Source organism: Myxine glutinosa, chromosome 11 (genome assembly GCF_964187855.1).
Source record: "Myxine glutinosa chromosome 11, kmMyxGlut1.1, whole genome shotgun sequence".
In the NCBI taxonomy this organism is placed as follows: Eukaryota; Metazoa; Chordata; class Myxini; order Myxiniformes; family Myxinidae; genus Myxine; species Myxine glutinosa.
In genome coordinates this window covers 134,545,548-134,571,699 of record NC_136271.1, presented here as the reverse complement: position 1 = coordinate 134,571,699, position 26,152 = coordinate 134,545,548, and the positions used below count along the sequence as shown (strand labels likewise).

The 26,152-nt window shown below is 49.5% G+C and overlaps 1 protein-coding gene across 1 annotated transcript in view; it reads left to right on the top strand.

The window, feature by feature from the left end:
- LOC137436142 (uncharacterized) overlaps positions 1–26,152 on the top strand; it is a 63,617-nt gene that overhangs the window by 8,142 nt on the left and 29,323 nt on the right. The window contains exon 2 of the mRNA XM_078786318.1: positions 24,073–24,211. Coding sequence (XP_078642444.1) covers positions 24,094–24,211 — 118 coding nt within the window. The 5' untranslated portion in view covers positions 24,073–24,093. The remainder of the gene's footprint in view (positions 1–24,072; positions 24,212–26,152) is intronic.

Sequence of the window (26,152 nt, the reverse complement as noted above, 5' to 3'; positions counted from 1 at the left end):
CATAACTAATAAAAAAAAATGAAGGCACATACCTCGGTAATTTCCTGAAACATATTTTACTTCCGGATAATAATGTTGAATGAAATTAGAAAGAACGAAGATGTGTATATATATATATATATATATATATATATATATATATATATATATATATATATATATACACACAAAGAATTAAGTTAAGCACCCCCCCCGTTTTTTTACAACCTCGCACATTACAAGTTTGTTGTCGTCAAAACAGTGTAATATACCCATGATATTGCTATATTTTCTGGAGAAGTGATATTATGGTCACATAAAAACATAACAATCATGCCGTTTTCAATATTTTATTCTGAATAATTTAAGGTGAAATTTTTTGGGGATTTTAGGCATATTTTCACCTCAATTTAAGTATGGAGCTATAGGTCCATCACGGACAGTGTGGATGACGTTTATGTTTTCTAACGTACAGTCATTGTTCTGAGAAGACCTCTAGCGATCTTTGCGTCAATAACGTGTGTAGGACCCACGTGATCGGATCACTGACTCAGCCCTACGTCTCATAGACCCTGTAAGCCGTCGTATGCGTTGCTGTGGCAGGTTGAACCCCCTCGAGCACGTTTGGGACATGTTGGGACGACAAATTGCGAAGATGGTCCCTCCAATAGCCAATCTGGATGAATTGGAACGTGCATTACATCGGGAATGGAACAACCTGCCACAGCAACGCATACGACGGCTTACAGGGTCTATGAGACGTAGGGTTGAGTCAGTGATCCGATCACGTGGGTCCTACACACGTTATTGACGCAAACATCGCTAGAGGTCTTCTCAGAACAATGACTGTACGTTAGAAAACATAAACGTCATCCACACTGTCCGTGATGGACCTATAGCTCCATACTTAAATTGAGGTGAAAATATGCCTAAAATTCCCAAAAAATTTCACCTTAAATTATTCAGAATAAAATATTGAAAACGGCATGATTGTTATGTTTTTATGTGACCATAATATCACTTCTCCAGAAAATATAGCAATATCATGGGTATATTACACTGTTTTGACGACAACAAACTTGTAATGTGCAAGGTTGTAAAAAAACGGGGGGGGGTGCTTAACTTAATTCTTTGTGTATATATATATATATATATATATATACACGTCGTTTTTGTGCCGACTCTCATAAAACGTAAAAGTAATATATCTTAACGAAAAGAAACAGCGAATTTTTAATATCTGTCGACATTTTCCCCAACTGTTATTTTAGGCGGTGTATTTTTGTGTATCATAATGGCGCGATTTTTATAAATATATCTCGGCAATTTCCCGTGCGTGCGTGAATGTCCTCAATTATTTCTGACACCGAGTCTAAAACCATCGATAAAAATTAAATCAGATGGTGAATTCGATAAAATGGGCGTTTAATTTACAGGCCTTTGAGAAATCATTTCGTTCTATAAACGGAAACTTTCTTGGGATTCTCTTCCCATTTTTTTTCAACCGAGTCTAACACTATGTTAGCGACTGTTAAAAATGAAATGATATATCGAATTAGAATTGAAATAAACCTGTGTGAGAGAAAGACAGCACGGGCCTAACTAAACAGGCCTCAAAGCTATTCGAGTTAATAAAATGGTGGATATTTGTTTACATGAAACCTCTCCAAGAATGGGTGGAGCTATGGGTGGAGCTACTCTGCAAACGGACTAAGCCATACCCCCGGACAGACGTCCAACAGAATCACCTTCGCCTATTATTATATATATATATATATATATATATTGTTACAGACGCGGTGGTGGATGTTAGTTTACCGAGCGGTTTGGTATGACCACGTCTGCACAGTTTACCCGATTCTGCTCGAACGTTGACTAGTCGCGCTACGCTAGGTCAATGAAGGAAAAGACACACGGCTGGGATTAAAATGACACGACACCAGGGATACGGTTCTCAAGACCTCCGGAGGAGATTATATTAAGGCGGAAGGTTAGATTACAACTACAAGAGGGACATCATAGAAAGACAGGCACTTAGACACACTTATATTAACCCCAACAGACGACAGATAAACGGGACAAGGCTGACTCACACGGGGATTGATGGCAAGGAAAGGCGGGTAGCGATGGCTCCAGGTGCACCTGGGCTCAGGGCAGAATCGACCCGGTCCGGTCCAGAGATGCGGGAGGTTTGACAGCGCTCGAGGTGGCGTCTTGTCGTCTCAAGCTGGGGGCGCATCTGACGTCACGTCCGGTGAGTCGCTTCGTATCTCCGGCGGGGAGTGACACGCCCTCGGCTCGTTAGCTCCGCCCCAGATGGAATCGGTCCGCCCTTCTTATTGGGTGCGGGGGGGGGTTACCAGGCTCCGCCCTTGACGAGGAGCTGACAGCCAGCCCCTTCGTGGTAACCCCGTCGGAGCGCATGGTCATGGCGGCTAACCGAGCCGGTGTGAGGACGCACACTCCCCGCGCCGTCGCCGTGCCGCCCCCCTCTGCTGTTGTAGTTGTTGTTGTTGTAGCTTCTTCATGGGGAAGAGATGCGGGGAGGTATGGGAAGGTCCTAAACTCACTACTGGTGCCATACAATCACATTCTGGTGCAACGAAGAGTCATAATTAATGGAAACGAGTCCTTAACTGACATAGACTAAGAATAACTAGCAAGATGTCCGAAAGTTGTCTACGTGAGATGCGGTGGACCTGGGCACGACATTTAATGGGGGAAAAAGGGGAAGGTCGGTTCTACAGAGTGTTATTTACAGGCAATGGGACTAGGGAATGGGGGATTGGGGAGTATTGGGGAAATAGGGGAATATTTACAAGCGGATATGGAGGCCAAATGCCATATTCGCAACATTGCACCCTTCTCTACCCTCGGGGCGTCCCGACCCGATAAATTTTTGCCTATTTTAGTGTGGCACTCAGATGTAGTTCCCTCTACTATTAACTCTACCCTGAGTGCGACAGTTTTACAGATATTCACAAATGAGTAAATATGTCCCCCTGCGACGTTGCACCCTTCTCCTCTCAGAAACACACCCACAGGATAACCGAATCCGGAAAGAATTCGCAAACTAAACATACAGCCGGTAGGGAGCATTATTTACAAGACTACGCTGCTATTTACACTACGATCCAGGACCTGTTTCTGGAGGAACACATGCAGATGTTATGCATAGAGAGAGCACGCATGCCAGCATCGATACACCAACCCACGAGTGCTCTGTGGCCTACGGCCTTTAATAATGTGCAGAGCACCCCTTCCAAGCATCAAAAGCACGACCCCATCACACAGTGAGCACCATCCGGTGCACCAATAAAGTGTCTATAAATCATTGTGTGGTGTCGCAGCCGGCCGATGTTCTGCCGCTGGTCTTGCCTTCGTGTGGTGCACTTGGCCTTCTTGCTTCTTTAAAAATAAAGAAAGGCGCCAACCGCGTCCATTTCCTTATTGTGGCCGTCAGGGGGCCAACTATTAGTGGTTCACCTGTTTGGCATAGGTGCCACGTTGACCCATAGGTCCTTCCACGGGTGGTGCTTGGCCGCAAAAGAACTGCGGTCCATTGTGGGTGGCCACAAACATTGCGGTCCATATGGTGTATCGATCCAGGCAGCAAGCAGCGAAAGTGCAGGCCCACAACTGCGTAGCCAGCACCTCTCTCTCCCCTCTCTCTACCCCAAAGCCAGATCCTCGGAGGTGGGAGACAAAAGAAAAGACAAGTGAGTAAGGTGGTAAGGGCGCAAAAGTGCACGCAATATAAGATGATGCACACTGGGGGCACATGGGAACCAGGTGAGACAGGTACGTTCCTACCGTACGCCCCCCCCCCCCCCACCAGGTAACCTACATGGCCCCTCCCTTACCCCTTACTGTATCCACAAAACACAACACTACCCATAAACATCTACTTTACAAATCAACAAACGTCCCTACTGTCTTCCCCGTTCCTCCCATATACCAAATTCGTCTTCTCTCCCTCCTAACCAATCAAATTTGCCATTTTCAACTCTCATCAAAATTTGCCATCTCCAACTCAACATCATAATTTGCCATTACCAATTCATCATCAGTCCCTCCTAGGGGGGGAGAGATGGAATCACCCCAATGTCTCATCCACGTCGTGATGCGTCTCACAAATCCACAGCAATCCTTACTTCCTGCAACACAAAACAAAGAAAACACAGGTGTGGAGTCATCATCATCACCACAGGTAAGTGGCTGCGTATGGTGCGACAGGTTCATCAATCCTAACTATTTCCTAATTGACTTTCACAACTTTACACTACCCGGGGTCTTTCTCCGGCCAAACCATTGGCCCTCTTACACTATGGGTTCTAAAAACCAATTCCCATTGGCCAAACTGTGGTGCTTTTCAATTTGGGGTCTCACTCCCCCGATTCATCTCCCGGTGCCCTCGCACAATTTCTGGGCTGTGGCGTGTACCTCTCCCAGCGGGTCTACCCACCTGCACACCCCCACCACTGCAGTTGCCTCCGAGCTTACCTGCTCCTTACCCTAACCTAACTACCTGGGGAAGGCCCTCTGGCGCTCTCCCCACTCGGTGCCCTCTCTGGCACTGGGCTACCCGGGTCCGTCCTCCGGATCCTCGGGCCCCATCCACAACTCTACCGGCTCCCAGAGCCCACCTGCGGCCTCACCTGGCCGACATCCTCACAGTAGTGGAGTGCCCAACCAACTACACACACTAACAGGCTACACGCCCAGCCATTTCCACAACACTAATGCACCCATCCGCAATACCATTCTGTCACCCGCACCACAGATGCCAATATCCAACCACAATTTACCTATGCCCTCTACCTAACACTTACACTACCCGCCCCGGGTACTCGTGAAAGGGGTCCACTCTTCCCCCATCCACACCTTCGCACCATGCACACCACTCCGTACCACTTACTCCAACTCTCTCCACACACCTGTACCTGCACACCTGTGCTCTCACACCTGGTGCCACCTGCACCCTTCTCTCCCCAAGCGCATTCACGCTGATCCACACACTCATTACTCACACACTGCTCCACACACCTGTCCAGTTCTCACACCTGTGCAATCACACCTGTTCGATCCTCACACACACGGCATCATCTCAGCTAACTACTCCCCTCTGAAACTTGCGCTTCCCAGTCGTCCCTTTAAACTATTGCGCTCCCACGTCATTATCATCCATACTAATCTACCTGCGTCCCCACTACAGGTATCAGTCACTAACTAACCTTAACGTCACCTAATGTCAATCTCTTCTAGAGCCCTATCAATATAACCTAACCCACCCGGGCTAGTTTTCACTGCCATACACCCCATAAGCTATTGCTCCTTTGCCCCCACATGGGAAGGGCGGCAGGGATGCCAGCCTTACCCACCGGGCCCATCGCTCACTACCAATTTTGCACATCAAATTTCAACAAATTAAAAATTTGCCAATCACTCCCCATCATCTGCCAATCACTACTGCCAATCCCTTGCCAATCATCAAATTTTGTTTTTCTCTAATTTTGGGTCCAAAACACTAACCTCATCACCCAGTCTACTCACTATTGCCTCTCGGTGCGCCAATTCCTGTCCAAAGCCCGGCTTCGTAAAGCCAAGCCATGAATGCGGGTTGTTCTGCGCCAGCGGCTGGATGCGTCCGGCATTCGGTGCAGGGACGGGGGCTTACCCGGGCCGAGATCCCACGCACCATCTCGGCGTGGAGCCATCCAATGTCCCGATCTCGACCTGCCGGACTGCCTCAACAAAAAGTGGTCGCCATGACGACCCTTTCTATCGGGCTGCCCGCTCCGCCTAGTGGAGCACGGACGCGGCCGTTCAAAGCGAGGCCCAGCACGCACCGAGGGCCCGCTTCGGCTAAAAGTCGCTCTAACCTCTAACCCGTCTAACGTCGATGCTTCACCTGGACGCTTACACCCCGCAGCCCGTTCCTTGCTCACACATCCAGCCGTGCCCATGCTCCTCGTACCTTTCCTTACACACCTCGGTACACTCATTCCACTCACAGCCTTGGTCACACACCTGACCACCGAACACTTTGGCACACATTCGTTAGTCGCACACCTCACCAACACACCTCTTCGCTCCCCCTCCTCTGTCACCTCCTCTGTGACAATCACAGGTGTGCTCTCATTCGCACACCCAACCACGTGCCTCACCACCAACTCCAGCGTGCATTCCCACTCACGCTCTACAATTCCAGGTGTGCATCCTTCCATTCCAGGTGTACATCCTCGCTCACCTGTCACACCCAACTCACGCTCCTTGTCACTCTCACTACTCTCACCACCACTCTTGACAACGCACTCACCCTTACTCTTGACAGCGCACTCTTTCCCCAGGCACCTGTCCGTTACACACCTTTCTCGCGCACACTCTTGCGCACACTCTCCCGTCACACCCTCTGTAACACTCACCACAGGCATGCATTCTTCCTTGCCTTTGACAGCGCACTCTCTCCCCATGCACCTGTCCGTCACACACCTTTCTCGCGCACACTCTTGCGCACACTCTCCCGTCACACCCTCTGTAACACTCACCACACCGCGCTTCCATGTGCCCCCTCGCACACGCGCTACGACCGACTCATTCTCGCCAGCACCCTCACTCCTTGGCACACACTTTTTCCTCACACACCCCAGAGTCGGACTTTCTCGCACACCTCCTCTTTCGCACACCAGACCTGTCGCACACTTCACCAATGGCCTCTCACGAACACCCGGGTCCATCTCGACCCCCAAGCTTCTTAAATCACCTGGCGCATCATACGCACGACCATATTGGTCACCACTTACACCGGGTCCTCTTCCTCTTCGCTTCTCCTCCATCACCTGCGAATCCCTCATCCGGTTAATGAGCACCTCATCACGATCCAAACACAGACTTTGGACCAATTCTTTTACTTCCTCTTTTATCTCTTCCTTATCCTCTCTCCGTCGCTTCTTAATTTCGCTCATCCCTTCTTCCACTTCTTCTAATTTCTGCTTCACCTCTTTTATTCCCCGGTACGTCTCCTCAAGCTCATCCTCTAAGGCTACCTTGACCGTTTCCATGTGCGTCCTCACCTGCCGGTCCTTCGTCTCCATTACCTCTATCACCTCGTCCAACCTCGTTGTCAGTCCCTCACGTACCATCTGACATTCCCTCTTCGTCGCTATCAAGTCATCTTTTAGTTCTTTCTGTGTCGCTTTTAATCCTCCTAATACTGCAGTGTTCCTTTGAACCTGCTCCGTTACTTCTTTTTGTCCCTCCGTCAGCTGTTCCACCTCCTGCGTCAGGACCTCTATGCCCCCTTGTAACTTTAGTCCCCTTTCTCACCTCCTTCTCCATGTGCTCCTTACAGTGCCTCACCTCCTCGCGCACTCCTCCGACCTCCTCACTCACACCTCTTCTGATCTCCTCTCCCATCACTTGCATCTCCTGCCCAGATGCCACCCTCATCTGCTCCATTTCCTCCCTGTGAGCATCCAGTTTGGTTTCTACCCCCATTCTGACCCCCTCTATCTGCTGCCCCATTTGTTTAACTTCCCTTTCCGCTTGGTCCCTCATGTCCCTCAATTTGCCTTCCATGGTGTTTTCTAACCCCTCTAACCCTTTTTGCATCCCTTCCATTTGATTCTCTTGAGCGGCCATTCTGTTTTCTACCCCCATTAACCCCTCCTGTATTTCCCCTAATCTATTGTCTAATTTCCCAAATTTCTCGTCTAATCCCTTAAAATTATTGTCTAATCCCCTAAAATTATTGTCTAATCCCTCACCAGTACCCCTCGCTTCGTCCCTCATTACCCCCATTTGGTTTCCCATTACCCCCAATTGCTCACTCTGAGCATCCATCCGGTTCCCCATTACCCCCATTTGGCCCTCCAATCGCTCACTATTCTGGGCCATAAGGGCCTTTATTTGTATAAAAAAAAGGTTCAAATCCACCAGGGGCGCTGCCACGGTCGCGGGCGTGGACGCCGTGGCCATCTGCGAGGCGCCATTTTGCGCGCCCGCTACTTCGTGCGTGACGGCGCTACTTTGCGAACCTGCTACCCTCACTGCTTCGCTCTCCTCGCGTCCCTCAATTTGGTCCTGGACCGACCCTGCCTCACTCTCCACTACCGGACCCCAGCTGTCTTGGTCTGCCATAGCGCGACTTTCAAAATTCGGGTTTTTATTTTCGTATAACAAAATCAAATTTCGCCGTTATAATTTCGCGCGGGAAACGCGCTCCGAATCGATTCTACTACAAATTTGGGCCTAATAAATTTAGTCCCGGGTCCGAATTCCACTCCTCGACACCAATTGTTACAGACGCGGTGGTGGATGTTAGTTTACCGAGCGGTTTGGTATGACCACGTCTGCACAGTTTACCCGATTCTGCTCGAACGTTGACTAGTCGCGCTACGCTAGGTCAATGAAGGAAAAGACACACGGCTGGGATTAAAATGACACGACACCAGGGATACGGTTCTCAAGACCTCCGGAGGAGATTATATTAAGGCGGAAGGTTAGATTACAACTACAAGAGGGACATCATAGAAAGACAGGCACTTAGACACACTTATATTAACCCCAACAGACGACAGATAAACGGGACAAGGCTGACTCACACGGGGATTGATGGCAAGGAAAGGCGGGTAGCGATGGCTCCAGGTGCACCTGGGCTCAGGGCAGAATCGACCCGGTCCGGTCCAGAGATGCGGGAGGTTTCACAGTGCTCGAGGTGGCGTCTTGTCGTCTCAAGCTGGGGGCGCATCTGACGTCACGTCCGGTGAGTCGCTTCGTATCTCCGGCGGGGAGTGACACGCCCTCGGCTCGTTAGCTCCGCCCCAGATGGAATCGGTCCGCCCTTCTTATTGGGTGCGGGGGGGGGTTACCAGGCTCCGCCCTTGACGAGGAGCTGACAGCCAGCCCCTTCGTGGTAACCCCGTCGGAGCGCATGGTCATGGCGGCTAACCGAGCCGGTGTGAGGATGCACACTCCCCGCGCCGTCGCCGCGCCGCCCCCCTCTGCTGTTGTAGTTGTTGTTGTTGTAGCTTCTTCATGGGGAAGAGATGCGGGGAGGTATGGGAAGGTCCTAAACTCACTACTGGTGCCATACAATCACATTCTGGTGCAACGAAGAGTCATAATTAATGGAAACGAGTCCTTAACTGACATAGACTAAGAATAACTAGCAAGATGTCCGAAAGTTGTCTACGTGAGATGCGGTGGACCTGGGCACGACATTTAATGGGGGAAAAAGGGGAAGGTCGGTTCTACAGTGTTATTTACAGGCAATGGGACGAGGGAATGGGGGATTGGGGATAGTTGGGGAGTATTGGGGAAATAGGGGAATATTTACAAGCGGATATGGAGGCCAAATGCCATATTCGCAACAATATATATATATATATATATATATATATATATATATATATATATATATATATATATATATACACATATACACACCCTGCAGAGGATAACCCTCCTGACAATAATGTGACCCTTCCTGCTGCTTCCGTGTGGTAGGTGTGCTCGTAAAAATACAATTTCCTTTTTTTTTTTTTGCTGTTTTTTTTTTTGTTTCGTCAATATTAGTTTGAGTACAAAGCGGTATTGGACGGGCTTTGCATTTTGAGATGGTTTCATGTTTTAATCTGCAATGGTTTTATTTCTATGGGGCCATCTATTTATTAGGTAGTCATGGCCAAAATTATTGGCACCTTTGCACTTTTTTCAAAGAATGCACCATTTCTTCCAGAAAGTTGTTGAAAGAAAAAAATATTTTGGTATGCACATAATTAATATGTATTTCTTTGGATTGCAGTGGAACAAAACAAAAAAGCTGGAAAAGTTGCTAAATCTTAGCTTATTCCACACATAAATTAGTCAGGTTCACTATGTCAATAAATTATATTTCGTTCAAAATCATGGTAGATTAGCAAACCTATACATTTTTGGAAAGGTTATAGCATAAGGAAACTAAAAATCAATGTTTACATTTGGAGAGATACCTGTATGGCGGCCATTTTGGATTTTCAAAATGGCCACTAAAATACATATTTTGTTCTATTTCTACCTCTAATTACCCTAAAAACTTTTTAAAATATACTAAACCTATATTTTCAGGGACAAGGAATCCAATGAAAGTATCAAATTAGTGCTATGGGGAATGGTAAGACACGAATCAAAGGTTTTGAATTGCAAAATACTGTCTTTATATTCGCGATAAGTTGCATAATCAAATACATGTTATCATTTTGTACAGGCAGTTAATAACATCAAAATGTGTCACAATAATTCATATCACCAAACATACACAGGCAGTCGGCAAAATCATATATACACATGCAGTCAGTATAACTTCACATCTACACAGGCAGTCAATGACAAAATATACACAGGCAGTCAATGGCATCAAACATACACGATTACAGAATATGCCATTTAGAGTTCGTCATCACTGTCCTGTGTGTCGTATCCGACAATATAGTCCGCATCGTTTTCACAGTCCGTTCCACACAAGCAAAGGTCGGTCAAATTGATTGGCAAATCGAATTGGTCGAATGGTCGATCGAATAAATCGAATTGGTCGAATGGTCGAATGGTCGATCGAAGCGATTGGTCGAATTGGTCGAATGGAATTGGTCGATTGGTCGAATTGGTCGAATCGAATTGGTCGATTGGTCGAATTGGTCGAATCGAATTGGTCGGAATTGGCAAATGTAATCATTGATTTTCAGATTTTCCATGTAATAACGTTTCCAAAAATGTATAGGTTTGCTAATCTACCATGATTTTGAACGAAAAAAACATAGTGAACCTGACTAAATCCTAAAATGGCCCAGACAATATTATTGGCACCTTTTAGAAGTTTTAAAAAATGATTCGATTTAAAGCAGGTGATTCTTATTTATCTTGGAATTGAACTCACCTATGGGGAGTTGCAGGTGCCTGCAATATAAAAATCACTCATTCAATCAGTTTAAATAGAGAAAAGGAGTCTTTCTGCTGTTTTGTGTCACTGAGTGCACCACAATGAGCATAGAGAAAATAAAGAAAACCAGAGAATTGTCTGAGGAGGTCAGACACAAGATTGTAGCCAAGCCTGGACAATGTCAAGCCTACAAGTCGATCTCCACAGATCTTGATGATCCTGTGTCCACTGTACGCAATGCTAACAAAGTTTAAGGCCCATGGCATTAGCCAACCTCCCTGGACGTGGCTGCAAGAGAATAGTTGAGTATCAACTGCCAAACAGATTCAAGCTGACCTTCAGACACAAGGTACAATAGTTTCATCTCTCGCCATCCGTCACCAACTCGATGAAAGGGGGTTCTATGGTAGGAGACCCAGGAGGATCCCACTGCTGAGAAAGCCCGACTGGAGTTTTCCCGAAACGCATCTGAACAAGCCAAACTCCTTCTGAGAGAACGCCCTGTGGACAGATGAGACCAAATTAGAGCTTTGTGGTTAAGCACATCTCTGTTTACAGAAAACAAAATGAAGTCTTAAAAGAAAAGAACACCTTACAGTCAAACATGGAGGAGGTTCAGGGATGTATTGGGGTTGCTGTGCTGCCTCTGGCACTGGGTTCCTTTAATGTGTGCATGACATCATGAAATCAGGAGATTACCAAGGCATTTTGAAGTGCAATGTTCAACCCAGTGTCAAAGCTGGGTCTCCGTCGAAGGTCATGGGTCAGGCAGCAGGACAATGACCCCAAACACACTTCAAAAAGCACCCATGAATGGTTAAAGACAAAACTCAGGATTGTTCTGAAGTGGCCAGCAATGAGTCCAGATCTAAATCCCATTGAACACCTGTGGGAGAGATCTGAAAACAGCATTTGGGAGAAGGCACCCTTCAAATCTGTGGACAGGAACAGTTTACACAAGAAGAGTGGGCCAAACTGCCAATAGAGAGGTGGAGGAAGCTCATTCATGGCTATTGGAAGCACTTGACTGCAGTTATTTTGTCCAAAGGATGTTTACATTTGCTATCAAATATTAAGTCAAGGGTGTCAATAATTTTGTCAATCCAATTTCTTTTTATTTTCTGATTTAAAAGGATATATTAAGTTCTGAATCAAAAACAAAGGTTCTGTAATATTAACGGTGAAATAAATAATTGTGGGGCCCTAATACTTTTGTCAATTTCAACTTGTTTTTTGAGAAAATTGTGAGTTATTTTTAAAAAGTGCAAGGGTGCCAATATTTTTGGCCACGACTGTATGCAAATGTAGGCGTTATTTTACCCGAGTGGACAACACTGTGAGCATTCTCTGAAGTTGTCATGAGTATTGCGTTTGTTTGCAATAACAAAGTAATGTTGGATGTAGAGTGGGATGGAAGGGGAGAGGTTTAAAAAAAAAAAAAAAAGAGGATCTTGGCATGATTTCCCAGATAGAAAGAGCTGCAAACTAGCAAGCTCGTAACCGATTAGTTCGCTGTCTCATTTAAAATCAGATTTGATCACCCAAGCAAGTTTTAAGAGTATCTGCGCATGGTCTAGCCTCGTTTCTAGGGTGTGGTTCTTTTGTGCAGCGTTTTCAACTTGTTGTTCGATTCTAAAGAAGAGCCGCTTGCTCTGTGGAAGGAAAGACTTAGGGTGCACTGCCCCCTGCCATCTAGCTATGCGTACTTGTGCATTCTTTCCCTGCACTGAAACTTTGCCAGATCCTGGTCATAGGCGTATGCTTGCCACTTTGCAATAGATTAGATTTTTAACGGTCCCGATAATGTTCATGGAGGCTTGATCTTGAAAAATGATGGCAGTTATACGAAGGAATGGACCTGCACCCAGGTGTCGTTATCAGCAATTCTGTTCACTCGCACTGGGCACGGCAATGCAGTACCCGGGAGGAAAAAGGGAAAGGACAACTTGATGAATAACTGCACGAACTGTCCTGAATTATTGATGCGAAAGCGCAGCAACAATTACAAGTTTCCTTCTCCCATGGAATCCCAGTGTTTAACCTTATATAGTCCACACACAGATGCAATATCTTGTCTAATTGTCTATCTAGTTGCACACTTCAAAAGTGGGTTCATAAAATCATAGCAACTCTACAATACTATTAGTGGGGCGGCTTAGCCCAAATATTCAAAAGAATTGTGCATTTTGTGAAACAAGCACCAAATTTGGCACAAATGTACATTAATATGTTGCGAACATTTTCAGATATTGGGCCACTTGAAATTCCGTAATTTTTCTTTTCAAATTTTTTCAAATTTCGTAATTTCAAATTTTTCGGGTGACACCGTCACAATTTCGGTCTTCGAGGCCGGCCGATAGGCAAAGTGTGACCGGAAGGGACGAGGTTCTCCTGACCACGTGGCCCTCGATCTGGGAAGCGAGAGGCGTTCCATTAGTGGACGCGCCCCTCACGCCCGACTTTTGGGCGGCCCCGGCAGGCCGTTTGTTTTGACGTTCCGTGACAGGCCCCGCACCCCCACCTCCGGGCCGACCGGAAGCTTGTGCTGAGTACATCATACCTGAACAACTCAGTGAGGCAGAACACAGCAGTGCACACCAGGGTGACCCCTTCAGTGCATAAACCAATTAACCTGTCCACTGCAGGGCATATAGAAATGAAGTTATTTTCTGCATATAATAATAAAATAAGTTCAGTTCTATATAACAATTTCTGTTATCACCACTACCACTACAACTACCACTACTACAAGCTTTGTCTGGAATTTTGTGGACTAACAGACAAACAGACAAACAGACATACAGACAAGCTGGGATCAAAACATTACCTCCTTCCACCATTGAGTGTAGAGGTAAACATCATGGAAATTATATCATGCCCAAGATTTAATTCATGCTTACCCGTGTATTTGCTTCACTGGTTCACAAGGTCTTTTGCATGCATGTAATTCAGACTCTCGTCTTCATTGCTGACCACACAATGTTCGCAACATATTAATGTACATTTGTGCCAAATTTGGTGCTTGTATCACAAAATGCACAATTCTTTTGAATATTTGGGCTAAGCCGCCCCACTATATCGGCCGGCCTCGAAGACCGAAATTGTGACGGTGTCACCCGAAAAATTTGAAATTACGAAATTTGAAAAAATTTGAAAAAGAAAATTACGGAATTTCAAGTGGCCCAATATCTGAAAATGTTCGCAACATATTAATGTACATTTGTGCCAAATTTGGTGCTTGTATCACAAAATGCACAACAGGTTTGCTATGCTGCTACACTATATATATCTCTTTACCCACAACAACACCAAGGTTCAACCTTGCAGTTCCGTGGCGTTTATAATAAACCACAACAAAGGATGTTTTACTGGTGAACTCTTCCTCTGGTAATTGACTGCACAGAGGTGTCAGATCAACATGATAATTGTCATGGATGCACTCAATCCCTGCAGGTCTTTGGAATTCCAAAGCAAACACCAGCCTGCTTGCTACTTGGACTAAAGACATTTATATACACAAAGAATTAAGTTAAGCACCCCCCCCGTTTTTTTACAACCTCGCACATTACAAGTTTGTTGTCGTCAAAACAGTGTAATATACCCATGATATTGCTATATTTTCTGGAGAAGTGATATTATGGTCACATAAAAACATAACAATCATGCCGTTTTCAATATTTTATTCTGAATAATTTAAGGTGAAATTTTTTGGGAATTGTAGGCATATTTTCACCTCAATTTAAGTATGGAGCTATAGGTCCATCACGGACAGTGTGGATGACGTTTATGTTTTCTAACGTACAGTCATTGTTCTGAGAAGACCTCTAGCGATCTTTGCGTCAATAACGTGTGTAGGACCCACGTGATCGGATCACTGACTCAACCCTACGTCTCATAGACCCTGTAAGCCGTCGTATGCGTTGCTGTGGCAGGTTGTTCCATTCCCGATGTAATGCACGTTCCAATTCATCCAGATTGGCTATTGGAGGGACCATCTTCGCAATTTGTCGTCCCAACATGTCCCAAACGTGCTCGAGGGGGTTCAACCTGCCACAGCAACGCATACGACGGCTTACAGGGTCTATGAGACGTAGGGTTGAGTCAGTGATCCGATCACGTGGGTCCTCCACACGTTATTGACGCAACGATCGCTAGAGGTCTTCTCAGAACAATGACTGTACGTTAGAAAACATAAACGTCATCCACACTGTCCGTGATGGACCTATAGCTCCATACTTAAATTGAGGTGAAAATATGCCTAAAATTCCCAAAAAATTTCACCTTAAATTATTCAGAATAAAATATTGAAAACGGCATGATTGTTATGTTTTTATGTGACCATAATATCACTTCTCCAGAAAATATAGCAATAACATGGGTATATTACACTGTTTTGACGACAACAAACTTGTAATGTGCGAGGTTGTAAAAAAACGGGGGGGGTGCTTAACTTAATTCTTTGTGTATAGAACGCTGGGTGTTGTATGTTGCTTATCTCCGATACCCATTTCTCAGCTGTCTGGCTACGATTTGCTCCCTTATGGAATCTGCGATGACACAAACCACCATCCTGGTATAGTGCTGACTGAAGGTGCTACATCTTGAAGCATGCTGCCCTTGAATTAAATGAGAATGTAAATCTGGCTTCTATGCTTGCATATAAATTAGACTTTGAAGATACCATAATTTCTTTCAACAAAGGTAGGCTATTGTGTGATGTTACATTTAATGCCTTGTGACAAAATGAGACATGTGGAAAATGAGAAAACGTCGACTCATTGCTCTGCATTTCTTTGTCCCTCTCTTTTCCCAAATGTATAATTAATTTCCGGCCTTCCTGTTGAATGTTCCGACTCCATTGCTTCAACGTTGCATTGCAGCTCAGCCCCCGCCCCCACCCTCATCTAATGTCTTCCGTTTATGGTGAATTATTTTTCTCCCTGTGACCAGCTTCCATAACTTTGCCTTTTTATTACAGATCATCTTGCATGTCTACATACTGTCCACTTCTTTCCATCTGTACAGGTCAAAATATCCATCTGAGGGGTGCTGGTACTGATGAATCGTCCCACCTGTGAAACACCAGGATGGCAGTTTATAGTGAGGCCAATATTCGAACTTAGGCTAGATATCTCTCGGCATTTGTTTGTTTTGACTGAAGTTTGTTCCACAGTTTAGAGGTAAGGGTAGGTGAGCAATGAGCCTGGATTTTGGGAGTTTCACAGGAAGTGCGTTATTAGCATACTGAAGCGCGGTGCAACGCACGCTTACTTGCTACCAAGGAGGAAGCGGACAACGCGGTTAAAACAAAAGTGTGTTTATTGACGAGGTCACTGTAGCACTGGCGCGCTCCGGGCTGCGCACCCGGTGTATATCCTGAGGCCACGCCTACCCCTCGGGCGTGGCCGCCGCCCACTTGGTGCGCGGAATGATGTCACCACGCCAGTGGGCTTTCGTGTCCGCCACACGCGCCCCCCCCCCCCCCCCCCAGAATTCCCGCGCACCTGAAGGGCCAGTTTGCGGCACAAACGGATGACCTGGCCGAAGCGCCCTGCGGCGTCCGGGGTGCAGGGATGCCAGCTGGGATGCCCCCAGCTGTACCCGGGATGGGTGCCGGACCGGGGGGCGGCGTGCTTGGCGGTGCAGGGGGTCCACCCGCTGGGGGGTGGCCCCGACGTGGGGGCCGAGCCACCGGCGGTGGGTGGTCCACGTCGAGGTGGGCCGGCTTGAGTCGATCCACCGAGACGCGGTCAGGAGTACCGCTGATGTCCAAGGTGAAGTATTTCACCCCGGGCTCCAGCACGCGGAAAGGCCCGTCATACGGGGGCCGCAGTGGTGTCCGGTGGGCGTCGTGCCGGACGAAGACATACTCCGTGGTGTGAAGCTCCGGGGCGACGTCTCGGTGGACGAAGACATACTCCGTGGTGTGAAGCTCCGGGGCGACGTGCGTGGGTGGGTGCCCGTGGTGCGCCGTCGGCACCGGGGCGAACCTCCGGGCGGTCTCCTGCAGCGTGGAGCGCTCCTGCGCCGCGGACCAAGGTGCCGTGGGGTCGGGGAGGAACTCGCCCGCACCCGCAGCGGTTGTCCAAAGACCAACTCCGCCGCGGATGCGCGCAGGTCCTCCTTGGGCGCAGTCCGGAGGCCCAGCAGGACCCAGGGGAGCCTGTCGACCCAGCCGCCGTCGTGGAGGGTGGCCCGGAGCGCGGCCTTCGACGAGCGGTGGAACCGCTTGCACAGGCCGTTGGCCTGGGGGGTGGTAGGCCGTGGTTCGGTGCAGCTGGACCCCGAGCCCCCACGCGACCGCGGCCCAGAGCTCCGAGGTGAACTGGGGGCCGCCGTCGGACGAGATGTCCGAGGGGGCGCCGAACCGGGCGACCCAGGTGGCGATGAACGCCTGCGCGACGTCTGCTGCTGTTGTCGCCACCAAAGGCACGGCCTCCGGCCACCGGGTGGTGCGGTCCACCATGGTAAGGACATGGGTGAAACCCCGCGAGGGGGGCAGAGGCCCCACCAGGTCCACGTCCACGTGGTCGAACCTACGTGCCGGCACCGTAAACGGGGCCAAAGGGGCCTGGGTATGCCAGTGCACCTTCGCGCGCTGGCACGCGAGGCACGACCTGGTCCAGCCGTGGACGGCCTTCCGGAGGCCATGCCAGACAAACTTGTCGGCGACCAACCTCTGGGAGCCCTTCGTGCCCGGGTGGGACAGGCCGTGGATGGCGTCAAAAACCTGGCGCTGCCAGCCTGCGGGCACGATGGGGCGAGGCCGCCCGAGGGAGACATCACAAACGAGGGCCGTGCCCGCGCCGTCGAAGGGCACCTCGGTGACGCGGAGGCCCGTGACGGCGGTCCGCAGGGCCTGGACCCCGGGGTCGGTGGCCTGGTCCGCTGCCATCCGGGCATAGTCGATGCCAAGGTGGACTGCGTGGGCGACAGCCCGGGAAAGGCAATCGGCCACCGGGTTGTCCTTTCCCGCGACGTGCCGGATGTCCGTCGTGTACTCGGACACGGCCGCGACGTGACGCTGTTGCCGGGCCGACCACGGCTCGGCGACCTTGCCCATCGCGAAAACCAGCGGCTTGTGGTCGATGAAGGCCATGAACGCACGGCCCTCGAGCAGATGGTGGAAGTGCCTGACCGCCAGGTGAAGCCCAAGCAACTCGCGGTCGAAGGTACTGTACCGGCGTTCGGGCGGGCGAAGCTGCCGGCTGAAGAACGCCAGCGGTTGCCAGGCACCACGCACCCATTGCTTGTACACTGCGCCCACCGCGTAGTCTGAGGTGTCGGAGGTGAGGGCGATCGGTGCTTCGGGCGCCGGGTGCGCAAGCATGGTGGCGTTGGCCAAGGTGAGCTTCGCGCCCAAGAACGCCGCGTCCATCTGCTCAGGCCAGGTAACGTCACCTTTGCCCGGCTTCCCTCGAAGGGCCTTGTGTAAGGGGCGCTGGAGCTGGGCGATGCGGGGCAGGAACCGATGGTAAAAGTTTACCATGCCCAGGAACTCCTGGAGCCCCTTGATTGTGCGGGGGTGCGGCAACCCCTTCACCGCCTCCACCTTGGCTGGTAGGGGGACGGCCCCATGCCTGGTGACGCGGTGCCCCAAAAAGTCAATGCCGGTGACGCCGAACCGGCACTTGGCGGGGTTCATGATGAGGCCATGCTGGCCCAGGCGTTCGAAGAGCGTGCGGATGTGATGAAGGTGCTCTTCGCGGGACGCGCTAGCGACGAGGATGTCGTCCAGGTAGACGTACAAAAAATCCAAGCCGCGCAAGACGCTGTCCATTAGGCGCTGGAATGCCTGAGCCGCATTTTTCAAACCGAAGGGCATCCGAAGAAATTCGAAAAGCCCGAATGGCGTGATGACAGCCATCTTCAGGATGTCCTCCGGCCTGACAGGGACCTGATGGTAGCCGCGTACGAGGTCCACCTTTGAAAAGAAGGACATCCCCGCCAACTGGGCGGAGAAGTCCTGTATGTGGGGGACGGGGTAGCGGTCGGGGGTGGTGGCATCGTTGAGGCGCCGGTAGTCCCCGCACGGTCGCCACCCCCTGCCGGGCTTGGGCACGATGCGGAGCAGGGACGCCCACGCGCTCTCGGAGCGCCGCACGATGCCGAGCCGCTCCAGCATAGCGAACTCCGCTTTAGCTTCGTCAGCTCGAGGCGGCGTGCCCGGGCGTAGAGCGGTGGCCCGGCGGTGGGGATGTGGTGTTCCACCCCGTGTTTGACGGCCCCCGCCGAGAAGGTGGGCCGCGTGAGGGCCGGGAAACCCGAGAGGAGGCGGGTGAGTTCGTCCGCTGCCGGAAGCGTACAGATGAACCTGGCCGGAACCGAACCGCTCAGCAAGCCGCTCAGCAAGCCGCTCGGCGAGTCGCTCGATGAGCCGCTCTGTGAGCTGCTGAGCTAGCTGAATGTCTCAGCCTGGACAAGCCTTCTGTGCTTTACATCCACCAGTAATCCATTAGCACATAAGAAGTCCGCGCCGAGCAGTGCCATGGGCACGTCGGCCGTAACGAACGACCAACGGAAAACCTGCCCTCCGAACTGCAGAGACAGCGTTTTCCGTACGTGCGTATAGACGTACCATTGGCCGCAAGCAGCGCGGGACCTCGGCCCGCGGTTTGCTTGTCGGACGTACCGGCAGGAACGAAACTCACCTGCGCTCCCGTGTCGCACAGGTAACGGCGCCCAGACAAGGTGTCCGTTATGTACAGGAGGCTGTTTGAATTGCCGACGCTCAAAGCCGTCACCGAGCGTCGGCTCGCCCGTTTCCCGACCTGCCGAATGAGCACGGCGGGTGACTGCTGAGCCTCGTGGCCGAACTTGGCATGGAGGAAACACCAGGTGGGTGGCTGCGGCGGCGGAGGCCGCGCTTTTCTTCGCGGCGGCAGCGGTGGTGGGTGGGGCGTGGCGGCGGACACGAAATGCGCATCAGCCTCGAGATCCACGAGGTGTGGTGCATCAGCATCAGGGTCAGCATCAGCCCCGATAGCCGCGACGGCCGCACCAAAACTCGCCTGGGTGTCTAAAGCCACGAAGAACCTGTCGGCCTCTGCAGCGAGAGCCCGGGGTTCCGTCGTCTCAGAACCGGCCAACGCGAGGCAGACTCGTGCCGGCAGCTGGCGTCGAAACAACGCCCGGAATAGAGCGTCCGGGGTTTCGTCGCCCAACAACGACAGCATATGGTCCATGCGGACCGACGGTCGCGTGTCACCGAGCTCGGGGAGGTCCAGGAGGCGGTCGGCCCGAGCGTCCACCGTGAGCCCGAACGTGGTGAGGAGGAGACGCTTGATCGCCTCGTACCTGCCGTCGGCCGGTGGGTTCCTCAGGACCGACACGACGCGGCCGGCCGTGCCGGGCCCGAGGGAAGCGACCACGTGGCAGTACCTGGTCTCGTCCACCGTGATGTCTCGAAGTCGGAACTGGGCTTCCGCCTGCAGGAACCATACTTCAGCTTGCGTCTCCCAGAACACGGGGAGTTTGATCGTAACTGCGTTGTTTGCCATTGCGATGGCGTATTCGGTCGGTCAGCGACGGCTGATCCAACGTCGGAGGGTCACCAAATGAAGCGCGGTGCTACACGCGCTTACTTGCTACCAAGGAGGAAGCGGACAACGCGGTTAAAACAAAAGTGTCTTTATTGACAAGAGGTCACTGTAGCACTGGCGTGCTCCGGGCTGCGCGCCCGGTGTATATCCTGAGGCCACGCCTACCCCTCGGGTGTGGCCGCCGCCCACTTGGTGCGTGGAATGATGTCACCACGCCAGTGGGCTTTCGTGTCCGCCACAATACCACGTGTTCCCTGTAGAAATGAGAGAGGGGACAGAGCAAGGAAAGGGCAGCGGGTGCAATACCAGAAAGGAGGTGGTAGAAGACAGAGGCCCACTTCATGATGTGAGAGCAACAGGCCTATAGACTTAGCTTTTTGCAGAATATTCCAAAGATTCTGAGGACCTTGGTTTCCACAGCATCAAAAAGTGAAAGTTGTGGGCAGGGATGGGGGAACCATCAAAACGTGGTTTTTGAAAACCATATTTCAAAGTTGGCCTCCATGGCCAATTTGGCTGGGTATCCTCAGTCGATTGGGCAGAGGTCCTTCCTTGGCACACCTGAACTCCTATCCACCAACAAGTCTTTCCTCCACAGCTTCATGGAATAACTGCAAATAAACATGACCCAGCCCCTCCCCCAAGATGTTTTCAGGGTACATGCGGTCCACCAGCTCCCTCATTTTTCTGCCATGTTTAGCCTGTGCTAAAAAAGGCACATTTCTTTCACCTATGCCAAACATCTGCAGCTGAAATAGAAAACGAGTGAACATGCAAAACATCCATAAATATAAATACAACGACATGAAGTTTGTATAAACATCGACTGGAGCAAAGCCAATTTCCTGGTGGGTGGGAGGGGGAGAGGGGTAATGGCAATACTTGAAAATCACAATAAACCCAATTTGTTATAAAAGTTCATCTTTCATTAATCATCCACTTTATAAACTCCTCCCTCGCCCCTCCCCTACAAATCTCCCCCCTTGCCTTCCCCTCCTAATCTCCCCCCTTGTCCTCCCCTCCTAAACTCCCCCCTTGCCCCTCCCCTCCTAAACTCCCCCCTCACCCCTCACCTTCAAAATTCCCCCCTCACCCCTCCCCTTCCAATCTCCTCCCTTAACATCCCTCTCCAATTCTCCCCCTCCCCCTCCTCCTCAAAGCCACCTCCTCCCCACTTTGTCTCCCTTCTATCTCATACCTCCACCTCCCCAACCTACTTTCCTCTGACCCCTCTCAAACAACCCTTCACTGTGCCTCATCCCATCACCATTAAACCTTTCGTCCTCATCATCCTTTCCTTTCTTGTAACTCTTCTGTAATCTCTGACACACTATCAACTACTCTGCCTACCTCTCCCTCTCACCCGTCATCTTACCCGACCTCTCCCCTCCCCTGTCCTGCACCCGATGCTCCCTCTCTCTCTTCATTAACGGTATGGACCTCAAACATCCGGGGCCTTCCTTCAAACCTGACTGATCTCTCCATACAGGTTGCTTCTGATAATCCAGAATTGATCTGCTTAACAAGCTTTCCTCCTTCAAGGTGTCTGATTCCTTAATATCTCTTCCTGGTTACTCCCTCCTCCGGTATGATAGACCTGAGCCTCGTCCTGGTGGTGGGGTTGCTATCTTTATCAAAAACTCTCTTCCTCACTCTCCGTGCACTGCCCTCTCTCCACCTCACCCCCAGCAGTACCTCTGGCTATGGCTTCCTCTCCACTCCCACCTTTTGTTCATATGTGTTCTGTACCGTGCTCCAAACAGTGATGACTCTATTTACATTTCACTGTCTGACAACATGGACCAACTTCTATCCACTCATCCCAACTCTCTTCCTCATATGTGGTGACTTCAACTGTCATCATGCCAGCTGGCTGGATGTTCCATTGTCCTTAATACTCCATTGTTCCTTAATGTCCTTGTACGAGGGTGAGTCAATAAATGATGCCACTTTACACTCCACTGTTCTTTATTGAGCCTACAGGGATATGTACATACTGCTGCTCATCTTTCAACATAATCCCTGAGGATTGAGATGCATTTGCCCTATCTCAGTCACCTTCGTGATGCTTACGGACAGCCTTCACGACATCCTTAAGCCATGCAAATTGCTTGCCATTTCGGGCTTCTTTTCGTGGCTCAACAGGTAGTAGTCAGATATAGCAAAGTCTGGCCTGTATGACAGTTGTGGGATAACCTCAGACTTAAATTTGGTGATGGTGCCTCCTCTCATGCAGGCTGTGTGAGGTCTTGCATTGTCTGTTGTAGAAGCACACCACAAGACAGGAGACTGTGACAACATCTGCAAAGCTTGTTTTGTCTGATTCACAATACGAGACAGGAAGACATCCCCTTCATTATGTAACTTCTGGAGCAAGGCTGTACTGGTTTCCTTCCATGTGGGCAACTGTGGGCATTTTGGTGACCCACTAGAATAACGCATTTTGAAAGTTGAGGTATTTGTGGACAATAATGTACACAGTACCGTGGTTAATGCCAATTTCATTGGCAATGTCACCTCATGCCATGTGTCGATCATCATCCCCACAGACTATGTTCTGTATGGACGTGCCCGCTGTATGTTCTGTATGGACTAACCCGCTACCAGGGCATTGTTCATCTCACACACACTCTTTTGCCTTCTCAAAGCTTTTCTATCCAACTGTACACATTTCTTCAGTCCAGGCACGAGGCCCCATAATGTACACAGTACCATGGCTAATGCCAATTTCATTGGCAATGTCACCTAATGCCATGTGTCGATCATCATCCCCACACTGTTCTGTATGGACGTGCTCTACCAGGGCATTGTTCATCTCACACACACTCTTTTGCCTTCTCAAAGATTTTCTATCCAACTGTACACATTTCTTCAGTCCAGGCATGAGGCCCCATAATGTAGTCATTCTTCTGTAAATTGTAATTCCACTCACGTATTCTACCAATAGGATAATTGCTCGTTCTTAACACACTAGAAAACTCTCAGCTGCACCTCACCTTCTGGACTTACTCAATTTCTGTGTTTCTGGAAACTAGTGTTCTACCCTGCAACGGTCATGACGCCATACCTCTATTCAATAGTCTCACTGTCTCAACTAATGTACATGTCACCCAACGTGCACCTCACTACCAGGCCATGCACTGCAGCATTGTGCTATTGTCAACAGCTTAGCATTTACAGGAATTGTGATTGTTGCAGGCACCACTAACCCGCATAGTTTCACCTCCCCACATCCCAGGCCTATAGTAACTGCAACTTCATAGACTCCTCACACACATGCCTTTTGCCAAGGTCTATGTGGCAATCCTTGCCGGACAGGACATCAACATTTTATAGACATGATCGGAAAACTCCACCAATCGTACTACAATGTAAAACTCATTTGTCTAATTCCAACCTCACAGTTCTATAGCCAAAAGTGAATGCAGTCAGAAAAAACCAGTGTTCTCTCAGTAGTGATGCTTTTCCATCTAACTGCAGTATTATTCAAAATCTCTGGTCTTACACTTTTATGACTGGCTACAGTGTCGACTCTAGTTTCACAAGCCACATCTTGCACCTTTCAGGCTACTCTCAATTTCCTTACGTCACTAAGTTTAAACTCAATAGCTTGGTGTGTGTGTGTGTTTGTGGTAGAGCACCAGTTCCTTTGCTGAGATGGAGCACTTCAGGAAGAATCCATACTCTAAAAAATTGAGTAATCAAAGTTCAAGACCAGGCTTCATGCAGCCATTGAATACCTCTTCTCCTAGACGAACACGAAGGCAGGCCTATGGTATATAATGTTTCTCTTTTACGTTATTTATAAGTAAAATTAGACATGGGATATTTAATCCATCATGCATTTAGTGTCATATAATATACTTGTCGTGTAATATTTAGTAATATAGCTTTTGACTTCTGTTTATAACCAAGATTTTGTTGTTCGTATTTTACCTGGGATTTTCTTCATAACTTAGTTTGTATATTACCTTTTTTTTTTTTTTTTTTTTTTTTGTATACAAGATCGAGGCTCGTGAAAGAGCGAACATTAATCACACAAAGACAAACCGACACATAAAACATATAACATCGGGAGCGGTAGACAAGATGGGGAGAGAGGGGGAAGGACACAAACACAACATTTGAGAGCAGGGACCGAGAGACATGGAGACATCGAGAGATCTGAGAGAGGGCGAGGGCTTTGGGGGGGGGGGGGGCATGGGAAGGGGGCGGTGGGAGAGGTATAAAACATATGGACACTGCCAGGACTTCCAGGAAAGAAGTTGGAATTTCAAACAAGGTGGATCTGGGGTGAATTAGCGGGGGTAGAAAAGATCAAGGTTTTGGATGGGGGAAGATAAGAGATGGTGGTGAACAGCTGTTTTAAAGACCTGGAGGGAGGAGTGGGATTGAAGGGAGTGAGGGAGTTTGTTCCAGAGGCAGGAGAAAAGAGGAATGAAAGAGTGAAGGTGAGCAGAGAGCCGAGATTTCGGCAGTTTAACCATCAGAGGGTTGCTGGCAGATCTTGTGCGACCTGTAGGAATATTTGGGGGACAAAGCACAGAGAGAGCTGGGGGTGCAAGGCCAGAGAGGAGTCGGTAGAAGACAGAAAGACCACCTGCCTGCGGTGAGTGAGTGAAAGGCCCTCAGAGATAGCTTCATCGCGGGAGATTCCAATAATTCTGAAAGCTTTGGTTTCAACAGCGTGAAGCCGAGCTAGGTGTGAGGCAGGAGCACCGGCCCATAGGGGAGAACAGTATTCCATTGAGCTGCGGATGAAAGCCTTGTATGTGGTGAGGAGCTCAGGTGTGCCGAGGAAGGACTTCGCACGACGGAGGATGCCCAGTCGGCGACTGGCTTTGGAGGCCAGCTTGGAAATGTGGTTTTCCCAAGAAAGATCATGGCAGATAGTGAGACCCAAAATCTTGAGCGACAGAACTTCTTGGAGAGGATTGTTGAGAAAGTAGATGGGAGGGTTGTCCAGTCGAACTTTTCGGAGAGACATAGTAAGAGTGTGAGATTTGTCAGGATTGAAAGACATGTTCCACTTGTTTGACCAGTCTGTGATTTTGTCCAGGTCTTCAGAGAGTGAGGAGGCAGCAGACTGCCGATCTGAGGGAAGAGGAATGGAGCGGCAGAGAGTGGAGTCATCAGCAAAGAGATAGAGAGGATTTTCGAGAGAGTCAGAGAGATCATTGATGAAGACCAGAAAAAGCACGGGGCCCAGAACACTGCCTTGGGGAACTCCAGCCTGAACAGGAAGAGGAGATGAGAGAAACCCATTCAGGGCCACACGTACCGTTGACGACGACTAGAGAGGAAGTCCGCCAGCCATGCGTGGAGATTTCCATGGATACCAAAGGAGGAGAGTTTGGTGAGCAGAGCGGGGTGCCAGACCGTGTCGAAGGCACGTGATATGTCGAGGGAGACAGCTCTAATTTCCTGTTTAGCATTGAGGACCTCCATCCATTGTTGAGACAGCAGAAGCAGCATGTCCAAGGTAGAGTGACCTGGTCTGAAACCAAATTGATGATCAGAGATCAAGCCATTGGAGAAGAGGAAAGATTTCATATCCGAAGCAATGATGGATTCCATGACTTTGCTGATAATTGGGAGAAGGGTGATTGGTCTGTAGTTGCTAGGATCTGTTTTTGCACCTTTTTTGTGCAAAGCGGTGATGTTGGCTGATTTCCAAGCAGATGGCAGTTGACCTTGAGCAAAAGAGAGGGTGAAG